Here is a 12,689-nt window from a genome sequence, read left to right as displayed (position 1 = left end):
GTCCAACTTCCTTCAATGATTGGAAAGTTATTGGGGATGTAATTATTGGGAAAATGTAGAGAGGATATGCCAAGGTAGGTCGTTGGACCATAGCATAAATATATATCCGCATTTAGTGCACTGGGAATGGAGGATCCAAAAAATGCCACATATCAAACCAAGACCTGAGTGAAGGAAATATTTTGGATCCTCCACTTTATTGCCTAAATATTACTGAAAAATTGCTTAAGATAAGATGTAGAGACAAAGCTTGAACACAGACAGCAAAGCGCACAGTAACTTCATTTATCTAGCTACACCATTCCGGTGTAGCTTACTTGCTCAGCAAAAAGATGGATTCACTTTTCTCCTGCAGTAGCAGAGACTGCAATTTATTCCTTGGCCTAATGTTTCTCGTTATATTTCTAATGCATTAATCTACTCCTGAAGGGCAGGCAGAGGTCCTGGCTTTTATGTTATGGGGAGGCACATCAAAGGACTTTCTAAAAAATGTGTTTTGGGGGTTCATTTAACAGTGTTACAGGAAAGGAATTTCTTATGGAACAGCCTGAGTTAAAATTACACATTTTTCCAGTGATCAAACTGCTTTACTAAGATGTCTAATATCAGTTTTGACTCATTAGCTACCCTCTTTTCTCTGATCATGTTGCAGGGGTTGTCCTGCCATTGCTGCCCTATACCTTTTCTCTGACATGGCTTGTACAGATTTTTCATCTTTTTTTGATGTCAGATTTTTAATGTTTGCAGCTCTTTTTCATCTCCTTCTTTATTTACATTTAGAGAAAAGAAGCATTTCTGCTGTGATGCAAAATGGTATTCTCCAACAATGAGAATTACTAATTTACATGGAACTTTTCAGGTAAAAAAAAGAATAATAGTAATAACAAAAAACAACCAAAAATAATAAGTAAAATGATCCTCTGAATTCAATACTGAAAGAATTGTGCTATGAAGAAGTATATTCCTCATAATATGATTTTCTGTTCTTCAGTTACGCCCTGCATTCTATTTTATGTACTACTAAGATTTGTGTGGCAAAAGCTATTTTCTAGCTTTTGTACTATTGAAGCAATTACCTTGTTGTCAGAAAAGATTGCAGTGGGATAAATAATTTGTGATGTACACAAAATGTTGGTTGGCAGCTTTTACATTTTCTATAAATGTAGAAACCATTTCCTCTTCATAACATTCACTAGGGGTGGTTTATGTATTGTTTAGAATAGAAACACAGGGCATTTCCTGATATTTTTTGAAATTGTTTTCAACAAATGGAGTAGAAATAGTTTTGTTTGTTTGTTTGTTTTTGTTTTTAATGTGAAGAAAATGTATTTCTTACATATCCAGAAATTATTCACTATATTCTTACGTTTATGAATAAGTTGTTATGACTGTCTGAAAGTTTATGGAGATGAAATAACGTTTTTTTATGGATTCAGATAGGATGAGGACCATATAATTTCTGGTGATATGATACATTCTGTGGTTCAGTCCAATGTCATGCTTTATTCTGTGTGTCTAAAACATAAGTTTGAGAGGTTCATTAGGTTTTCCATAATGGTCACTGATGTTGTAATCATATTCTGTTCTTAATATCTTGTCATCATGCTAAATCTATTTGTTTTTTTTTTTTTAAAAAAAAAAAAAAAAAAAAAAAAGCAAACATCTTTAATGGTCCTTGTAATACTTCCTAGTCAAATTAAAGATGCAGTGTGGTAACTTCTCAGAAGGCTGTGTGAAGTATGCACGAAACATTGTCTTTCCGTGTGCCATAGTCATACTGTAAGGAAACATGTTCAGTCTGCAAGGCTTTGGGATGACCATAATAAAGCAGAACAAAGAATTACACTGATTGCAAAGATCTGACATTCAAAGAAGGAATCCTGAATTTTGATACTGGCAGATAGGAGAAAAAGAATTAGTTACCAGCTCTCCTTGTCTTTTCTCTGTTTCCCACCAGAAACTGGTCTATTTTTTCTGAAATATTCATCCTTAAATATTTTCATTTGATCTAACTTAAACAAGTCCAAGGAGCTCTTTATTAAATGTAATTACATTTAATTCTGTTTTAAACCTTTTATGGAATAAAGCCTCTGTCGGACTCCTTGTCCAATCACATAATATATGTTTGCTTTTCATTTTGACTCCAAGAAAGATTTTTACACACTTCCCTAAATTCAGAATCTGAGCTCTCATTTTAAGCTACGAGCGCTGGCCTGTGTAATTGCATTATTAGCCCAGGCAGTTCCACATAGTTAAGGCTTTAAGTCTTCCAAGGATCTGTGACTGAGTTGATTCCCTTCTGTGGAAAAATAAAACAAAACAACAACAAAACACCACAAAAGAGATCTATCAAAAGGAAAATGACAAGGAAGAGGCCCTCTTGTGTTATCCTGTAGGTAAAGAAAGTGGAATTATTTGCTATCTTGCTGGAAACAGCCACAGGATCTTCCAAATCAAGGCATCTCCAGTTTTCATTCCTGAGAAAAGCTAAGAGATGTTATGCTCAGCTCCACCCCTCATACTGATGGATGTGTGTCCATGTCTGGGGGACTCCACCAGATCTGTGATGGCATGGTTGCCTGCAGGGTAACACTGCATCCAGCATCTTGTGCTACAAAGGGAAAAAGATGTCATCAGAAGAGGAAACACAAGCCCAGATACTTGAGTTTAAACAGCTGATTTCCAAAACACCAAAAATCAAATGAACTAATCATTCCATGGACAGACCCTTGGACTTCTCACTTTTTCTCATGTCCTTTCTGTGTCCAGCTTCTCTCTGACCAATGTATTTGCAGAAGACTTTAAAGGAGGGACAAACCACAAGGCCCAGGAAATGAGCTAGCAATGAAGCAGTGATCAGGCCTGCAGTGCTGAGCTCTGTCCAGGCCCTCCTTTGTTTACTAGTGTAGAAGTATTCTTACTTGTCAGGCAAAGCTTCTGAAACCCATTCCTTCAAGACTTTCCTTTCTCCATGGAATAGCCTGGCTTTATCACGCAGTAGAATGTCCACAGCCCATAAAGAAGGGATATACCTATAGCATTACTTGTACATCTAACTTCTCAAGGGAGCCAGTGGCATTAAACAAATGAATGCTTAATAAACTCTTACATACCAGGGTTTGACGTCGTTCTTTAAAAAATCAGTGAAGACAGCTCTAGATGAATTTTTAGAGGATCTAATCCCTATGGATCAGCTGGCAGAAGCAGGAAATAACCCACTGCAGTTTACAGCTAATATGACAACTTATTAATATTCAGGTTCACCTAAACTCCAAGGAGCTCAGCTTTAACTGTGAAATGATCTACAGGACTTTGGTTCATGAGTGTAAGATTTTAATCAGAGAAGTGGAGTATTTAAAAAAGTGTAATTACATATTCTTTCTTCTAAATGAAAAGGAAAGGGTAATTTATTTATGTATTTAAATAAGGGATTAGGATGAATAGCAAGGGGAGATGGACCTAACAAGAACAATCCTTCAGTCTGCAATGTCTTGTTCAATGTCATATCAACCACTATCTGGCCTGATGCAAAACTCATTCAAGTTATGAAGGAACAAAACTGCAAGGGCTGTTATATGGCCATTTGTCTTTCAGATAACTGAGAAGATTGGTTCTCTATTGGCTTAGTGAATTAGTGCAAATCCGTACAAAGCAAGAACAAAACTTTGTGCAGTATCATTGCATCTTGTATGTATTACAGAAGTGCATCTGGGGTCCCTCAGGAGGTTTTTAGCAAGCACAGCAAGACTCAGAGTGTTCAGGCTTTAGCTGGTACTGCTCAGGTCTCTCTTTTTCATATCTAGAAGTTTTTAGTAATATTCACTATTTATCGAAATTATAAAACTTTAATTTTTATGAAGATAATATCTGAAGGAGAAAGGTACTGAAACTAAGTGAATGAATTATGTATCTCCCGATGTGGCAACCATGTTAAAAACACCTTTATAGAAGACCTAATTCATCCTGAAACCAGTTGTGTTCCCTCTTTCTCCCAGAAACCTATTTCTATGTACTTGTATATTTTCACCAATTTCTTTACTACATATTTTCTAATTCCTATTTATTCCTGTGCTGATAGGCTACATCTATACTCTTAAGCTAACCGGAGACAGAGAAAGGCACCAGCTTGAGCACGGACATACATTTTTCTGTAGTGGTAAGTTGTTTGCATGGTCAGTGATGAAGTATTAACTCTGGCCAATTAACTCTGAAGTATTAACTCTGGCCGTCTAGAAAGTATGCCTACCTAGGAATGGTTCCTGGGAGGTATTTAAATGCAGGCATGTTGTGCTGGGGGTGGCAGTGTTCAAGTATGTTGTGAACCCTTTCTGGTCAGTTGGCTTCAGGCATAAAGAATGCCTGGGATGTTTAGGTTGCTAAAAAGGACGTACCATTATTGTCCTTTATGTTTCAAAGCTCTTCACTATGCCTAATATTTTTCCCCAAATTCAAGATAGCATCCCAACTCTGCCTTTTTCACTTGGACAAGCAAAAGAAGCTCTCTAGTTTCACTATCCTGACTTCTTAGTTGAGAGTAAGCAACAAGAACAAGAATAAGATTTTAGCAAAATGTTGTGATAGTTTTATCAGAATTGTGCCCAGATATGAATTAAAGCATATGTGCCTTTCTTTAGTACAGATTCCAACCATTAGGACCCCATTTTGTTGGAAAGGCTTGTTACTATGCTTGTTGCATACATTTGCATGTCATTTGCGTTTCTTTTACTTGTGTTCTCTAATTCACATTTAGCTCTGTATTGTTCAGATCTCTTTTTGTTTTGACAGTATATCACAAAGTTATAGTAACAGCATTATATTAACCATGCTCTTCTGTTAGCATTATGAATATACATTATATATATGCATTATATATGATCTAAGACTGATCTTTAAGAAATTATGTCAGTAGCTTTCCAGCACAGTATTTTCCTTTCAAGTACCTTTGTCCATCATTGCTTCTTATCCGGTTTCATACTCTACAGCTTTTGTATCATTTTGTGTCTTCAGCCTAGTTAAAGAACTATTTCACTCCATATGAATGCTTGTATTGAAATCCAAAATTTGAAATCTGCTAGCCTTTATCAAGTAAATTATTTTTTTCAAATTAATGCATCATCTATGTTTCACAAAAATCTTATTTATTCATTTATTCATTTATTTATTTATTCTATATTGTATATAATTTTCATTTAGAGTAGAATCATAGAATCATAGAATCATTATGGTTGAAAAAGACCTTCAAGATCACCTGGTCCAATCATCACCCACGGAACCATGTCCACCTTTCATGTCCACCAGATCCAACCTTTCCTTGAACACCCCCACAAATGGTGACTCCACTACTTCCTGGGGCAACTTGTTCCCATGCCTGATTACTCTTACATCTACCTCTTTAATTACTCTTTCTTCTTGATTTGATTTGAAGCTTACAGTATATTGTCATTGTGCTTTTGTAAGTGTGCTGATAAAGGTACATTTTTTGCATTAATGTAGAAATATTTTTTCTTGTTAAAAATATTTTTGCCGTCTTTTTATTAGTTTGGGATGGAAAAGGTCTTACCCCAAAGCCTTGAGCGTATTAAAAGGGCTAACTTTAACCATCAATTGCAGTCATTAATAGAAAAACTGATTAAATTTAATTGCTGGTACTGTTCAATGGTAAAGTCTTTTGTTTGAATTAGAAAATTGAATTTCTGAGCAATTGGCAATACCAAAATTTTTCATTACAGAAGTAACAATTTACAGGCTCCTACATTCTTGTTAGCTATCCTGCCTATATCATCTTATTTATGATGATATGAGAATATGTTTTCAAGTTTATATTTAGTTTGGAAAAGATCCTAAAGATCATCAAGTTCATCAATTAACACTACCAAGTCCACCACTATGTGGACTTGTATTATGTCCAGGCATTATGTATGGTCTTTACTTATTCTGAATATCCTGTAAATCCTGAGGTGCACTGTACTGCCCTAGAAATGTACTATTTTTTCCTTTATAAATTTCTGGTAGATTTTACACCTCTGACATGGAGACATTCCAAAATTCTTTAATTTCTAGTCTCAAATGTTATTTACATTTTCTTTAATAGCTTCTTGCTATTTAATAACTAGTTCAATTGTTATATATTAAGATTATTTTTTTTTTCTATAATGCTGTAATTATTCACCAAAACAAGACTATAGTAGCATTATTTCTTCTTGGTTCAGTCAGTACTGGATAAATAATCTGCTAATTATCACAGCCAGAAAAAGGTAATTAGTGGTATTTACTACCCAAACTATGAGCTGCTAAATGCTCTCATAAATAACACTGTCCTGTAATATTTATCTAAAATTAGTAAGGTCTTTCTCAGAACCCAAATTTATCATGGCCATCAGCAACCTTTAGTTCAACTTCCAGTATATTTAATCACACTTTTCAGAAATTACAGAATCACTTTAAGTGGAATTCAAAGAATGCTTTTCAGAATGCTTTACCAAAAGTCTGTTTTTGTATTTCTCAATATCATCATCATGCCATGACTATTTTAGCTTTATGTTGTCTTTCCAATGCAGATCATGCTTTGTCTAGGCATGCTTGCTAAATTAATCCTACCTGATCATCAATCTAGACAAAGGCCTTTTCTGTTTTCTTGCAATTGCACTTTTACACTTTTGTATTTCTTTCTATGTTGCTATAGTTCTGTTTCCCAGTTTTCCTCTTCCAGTTAATTAAAACCACACATAGAAATTGCATGTGCTTCCCCTAATACTGAAAGCTTGTCTTAGCAGTCTTGGCCACACTAGCCTCTCATTATTTAAGTATTAATCAAGAAAAATCTCCAAAGAATGTTTAAATGGTAGGACAATCAGTGTATAATGCCACTTTTGTTCCCTGTTTATTTCTAATACCTTTTGCCTTTATTATTTTTATTCTCTGTGGATCCAAATTGTCTGTGCCTACAATGAAGTTCAGTACTTTGTTTCAGTATGTTCTAGCACAAATTTAGTGCTTTTGTTTTCCTGGCAGAAAGTACAGTCAGAGGGTTTCTCCCTGCAGCATCAGGCCTGTATATTGCAACCTTTCTTTGGATGAGCAGCCTAACTTGTTGTGTTGTGTTATCAAGTGTTCACTTATTGAAGGCTCAGCCTTGTCTTTCCTTGGTGTTGGAATGTGTCTACTCTGTCCTTCCATCCTGTCCTCTTATAACTGTGCATCTTTTTTTTTTTTTTTTTTTTTTTTTCCCTTTTCCTGCATCCTCTGTCATCCTCATTCCCTCTTTTTCTTCACTAAAATATCTGACCTCTCTCCTTGATTGGAAATATCATTCTTCTCTCCTTGATTGTTTGCTTGCTTTCATTTCTAAGGTCTCCAGGAGAGAATCACTGCTTCAATTTTTTCCACTATATTAAACTGTCATTTTCAGAGGGTCATATTTTATTTTATTTTATCTTTATTTATTTATTTTTTTTCCCTTCCTGCTAAAACCCAGGAATTTTTGTGTGACCTCCTTCAGCAGACTCTAATGTGTTTTTTTGTTTTGTTTTGTTTTGTTTTTTCCTTTGCTTCTCTGTTCTGTTTTTTACTCCTGCATTACATTCATCTACATCTTTAGCTCCTGGATAGTCTCTCCTATGAGGTGTACAGAGGTGATGTTTCCTATAAGGTCAAAAAGTGAATGAAGGGGAAGAAAAGTTTTAAAGCATCTATAACCAGACAAAGTTTTCTGCCTTCACCTTTGACTTATCACTCACATTGCTATGATGTAACCGTTGGTATCATATGGTCTCCAAAGTATCTGACTTCAAGATGAAATGATTATCCCCTCCAAGTACTTGTGAAAAAAACTCAGTGTTTTGCTCTTGTTTGCTGTGTTTCTTTGGTGGATGTTTTTTTAAGGTTTTTACCTCCATTACAGAACCTGTCAGGTCAGTCAGTTGTGCTTACACAGGGGAACATCTTACTTGATACCATCCACAAGGTTGCCTACCTAGACACAAATCAGAGCCACCACAAATGGGCTCTGACAATATGCAGTAGGTGATAATTTGCAGGTAGATATACAAGATATACAATATAGGCAATATACAGTCACAGTCATACAGAAAAGATAGATGAATGCATTTTTAATAAATTACATTTCTTCCTTGTCCAGAACCTGTCCTGTGCAAAGTCTTTTTTTTTTTTCTTTTTTCTTTTTTTTTTTTCCTTTTTTTTTTTTTTCTTTTTTTCCTCTCGTGTTGAGCAGAGGCAACAGAATGTAGACAAAGACACTTCCTTAGACAAATTTGTTATGCCACTAAACTGCTCTATATCCATCTGGGGGTACCTTTTATATATGATATAATGTTTCCTTAACTTTTAATAATTTTGTCCTAGACTTTTATTCTATATGTTTACAGATCAGTGAATTGAGTATGTGATGAAAAACAAGTAAGCTAAGGGTTTTCTGGCTCAGCCCTAGGATCATAACATATTGTACTGTCAATCTTTATTTAATATCTCCTTTTCAATAGAAATCCTTGAGAAAATGTGCTCACAGTTGTTTGACTTTTGGATTGTGAAAATCAATGCCTCTTTCAAAACCAGTTTATTTATTTATTTATGTTTCATAGCAAACTAAAACGTCTTTTGTCCTCTTTCTCCATGTTGCCTGGAACTTAACTGTCATAAATTGTTTCATTGCTTCTTTATATTTTCAGTATATCAATTAGTGTTAGTCCAGGAAAAAAAAAAAAAAAAAAAAAAAAAAAAAAAAAGCTTTTTTATATATTATTTTTGAACTGTGTTGTATACCATGTTTTTTTCCTCAAATATAAGTCTAAGAATGTAGCCCACAGAGTTCTTCCAAAGAAAAGACTAATGTATGGACACATACACAGATTGAATTAGGTAAGCTATGAACAGTAGGTAAACAGTAGGTAAACAGTTGCATTGTAACAAGATCATTTTTTTTTCTAGATGTATTCTCTAGTAGCATAGGAAGAAAGTTAATTTTAATAATTCTGTTCAGGTCATTTGCAAAGTTTGTAATTAAAAAAAAATATTTGAAATACTGATATTGCTCATTATTCCATTTCTGATCTTACCCAAGAAACAAGCGAAGGACTATTTATTACAATTCAGTGTTCCATTTTTGCTGATATATTTTGCTTTAAAAAATATGCAATAAAGTTTTGTGTCCTTTATTTTTTTTAATTTTATATTTTTTTTGAACTTTCTGATTAGAGTATGAAATTGTTAAATAATAAAAGCATTATAATTAGATTCACAGCATCATTTTCCATTGAGGAACAAGGAAATCAAATGTAAAAATGTTCTGGTTGATTTGGGCAATTTTTACATTTTAAAATATAATTGTTTTTATAATAACATGAATATTTACTAATGATGATCCAAACAGTGGAACATAAATAGATTACTGAAAATGCTTTTAGCAAACAAGCAATTCCAACCTCTATAATTACTGTGAGAGAATAGTAGTTGATGATCTCTGCTACACAATAGCTTCAAAATTACACATTTATTATGGGTTATTATGGAACAATGTTTACTGTTTTCCAGCTTCACTTGAAAAAACATTATCTTCGTTCTTTTTTTGAGTTTTGTAGTGATAATATGAAATTCCACCAGTTTCCACTGATTCCTTGCTGATTTTATTCTCTTAAGAGTAGACAGTAGGATAGTACTACTGAAGAAGAGTGGGACCATACCATTTCCAGCAACAGAGCTTCTCATAATATTTCTGTGGACAACATTTGATTATGTTTCATTTGTATGAAAATTTACATATGTTGGCTTCTGTCAGTACAGAACATCTTATTTTACTAGTACAAATAAGTCTTTTCTCACAAAATACTTTTGAAAGTTATATGAAGTTCACCTCATAGCAATTCTCCAGGAATATTTTCCATTTGTTCTTCTGAACTATTCATATAATTTTCATTGAATATTTGGCCATTAAGATAAAGACATAACATTTGATACTAATGAACCAAAAAAGACAGGAAATGGTAGAAAAAAATGAAAATCCCATCAAAAAGTTATCGTATCCCCATCAAAAAGTTATTGTGAACCTCAGAAACATTAGAAAATATGAGCCTTTCTTTGTTCAGTTCTTCAGAGCAACCCAGCTTACAGTTAAGAATACAGACTTCATGTTACAGATGAAGCTTCATTAAAACTTTGTTATTATTTTTTTTTTTTGTTAGGATTGACTTGGCTTCTTTTTCACTTGCTTTGTGGGTAACCCTGCAAAAATGGTTCACCGGTTCACCTCCTTCTCTGCAAAACCTGAAGAATTATACTTAACACTTCTGCACAAAATTTTGAAATATATGGTTAAAAAGCATATCAAATGGCATATGAATATAAAAATACTTTGATATAGATAAAAATACAAAACTTAATTTTACTGTACATTGAACTGACCTCCTTCAGCTGAGCAGATGACAACAATAGGGCTGAAGGGACCATCTCCTTTGTTATTGTAAACACCAACTTTCACCTCAAAAGGAGTCAGAGGCGGCACACTTTCATCTCTATAGATGAACTTCGAGGCATCTGAAGATGTCACCATTTTTTCCTTCCAACCACGTGTTCCATTGGGTCTGAAGGCTACAATATATCCAAATCCTTCTCCATTCTGAAACTCTTCTGATACTGGCTAAAAAATAAAGTTCCAATAATAGTCAGATGTGGTTTTACTAATTTAGAAAGCAATCACTCAGTGAATGAGTGTCAGGGTGGTAACTTACAGTTGCGTTATAGGATTTTACTTATCATGCCTGAGAACATATAGGGACAGTTGCTTCTGAGAAGGAACCTTTTAAGAGAGTTTCTTCACCTAATGGCCATAATTAGGTCATTGTCCCAGGACTGAATATGTTCTTTAGGCTCAGAAAGATGCTTCTTCTGTAATTCTCACTTTCTTGTTAATGTTTGAACCATTGATATGTTAATGGAAAAATTCCTTCAATTGGGCTTTTAAAAAGTATAGAGCAACATATTGTTAAGGACTCCTAAAATACGATGTGAATTACTACAATGGGACTTTCTTGTTTTTTAAGTTGCCAGCCTGTTTAATTTCTGTATCCAAATGGGGTGTCGAGTGCTAGTGATTTAATTCTGGGGTTCAATTTGAGAGTTAGAATACGATGCAATAAATTTAGTTATTCTAACTCTCAAACTGAAAGTCTTGAAAAAAAAGATCTCATTTACTTTTCCCATCTCAGAGGATCTGTGAAATTAGCCACTTAAATTGGGACACATCTGCCATAAGCAGGAAGACAGCAAAGGGATTTATGTACTGAGAGGCACTGCAAAAGCTAAATCTTAAATGTCCAACTCAAGGAGTGGAACTTTTCATGCTAATTTACTGCCTATATTTGTTATAATGTCAATGGACTAGGTTAGGCATTAGGTTATGTTTAACAGCTGTCAGCATATTAAACCTGTGGGAAATGAGAAAAAAAAAAAAAAAAAAGTGACTAAACTCCATCTCTTGAAATGCCCATCTTAGATTTGCAGCTAATGAACATGTGAATCAGGGGAACACAGAGTCCTCTTCCCTCCACATTGTAAATGAAAGTCTCATCACCAGGCACCTCACTTACAGAGGCTATTTTCTACCCAGCTTTCTGAAGCTGTGCACTGCTCATCAAAAGGAATAAATAAATAAATAAATAAATAAATGTATCCTAAAGTAGTGGAGGCAAAAACAAGACAGCCTTTCTAAGTGGTTTCAGTTGGAAAGGAAGAGCTTTAGATCTCTGCAATATTTCTGGGTATGGCAGTAGATAGTCACTAATCATGGTTTATGATTCACACAGATGAAAAGCCATTTTATTATCTTAATAAGATTAATGACTATGCGGTTTACAAGGTATGCGAAACAGTGTGCTGGAAGTATCAGATTGAGGAAGAACAGCACTAAGAGTTGATGGAAACAATGAGTTCATCAGAAATATTCGTGAAGAATTGACACCTTCTGCCTTATTGGTAATTTGCATCCTTTAGCTATAAAAGAATGTCACAAATACATCAAATATATATATATATACATATATATATATATACATATATATATATATTTCAAAAAATATCAAAGTTTACTGAAAGTTATGACATTTGCTAATTCTTAGATATCTGTACTACAGGATATCGTGAATGCATCTCAGGTTTCTTTTGGAAGACTTTGACCTTTGACACAGAGGGGAGATACGACACAATCCTTTAGTGCCCAACTCTTAGGAAACACCATAAACACACTTAATATGAGTACTACATACTAATATATCATATTAGGGACTGGAATTAGGCTAGTTTATATCAGATACAGTTTTAGACACCTGAGATTATAATTTGGGATTCTGTGAATTCTCTCCAAGTTGGAGAAATACTGCTGCTAACAGTCCTAAAATTATAAACAATATGAAAACAAAGCAGGCTCAGGTAGCAGATGTCGGGGAATACAGAGGCACCATGAGAGGACATCCTCTTCACATGTCCCCAGATTTGTTACTTTAAGAAGATAGCCAGAATCCTGTGTGTGTCTTACTGTATGAATCACTCCTAAAGGTGGCTAGGCTAAAACTTCCTTTCATTAAAACTCCCTATCTTTATTTGATGTATATATATCTATATCTATATGCATATATAGATATATATACACACATACATACATATATATTTAATCAAGGCTGAAA

The 12,689-nt window shown here is 34.2% G+C and overlaps 1 protein-coding gene across 1 annotated transcript in view; it reads right to left on the bottom strand.

The window, feature by feature from the left end:
- CNTN5 (contactin 5) overlaps positions 1-12,689 on the bottom strand; it is a 688,982-nt gene that overhangs the window by 13,999 nt on the left and 662,294 nt on the right. The window contains exon 20 of the mRNA XM_082775391.1: positions 10,414-10,648. Coding sequence (XP_082631517.1) covers positions 10,414-10,648 — 235 coding nt within the window. The remainder of the gene's footprint in view (positions 1-10,413; positions 10,649-12,689) is intronic.

This window comes from Aythya marila (genome assembly GCF_965140915.1).
Source record: "Aythya marila genome assembly, chromosome: 1".
In the NCBI taxonomy this organism is placed as follows: Eukaryota; Metazoa; Chordata; class Aves; order Anseriformes; family Anatidae; genus Aythya; species Aythya marila.
The sequence above is the reverse complement of the archived record's forward strand: the minus strand, read 5'-3'. Positions and strand labels throughout refer to the sequence as shown.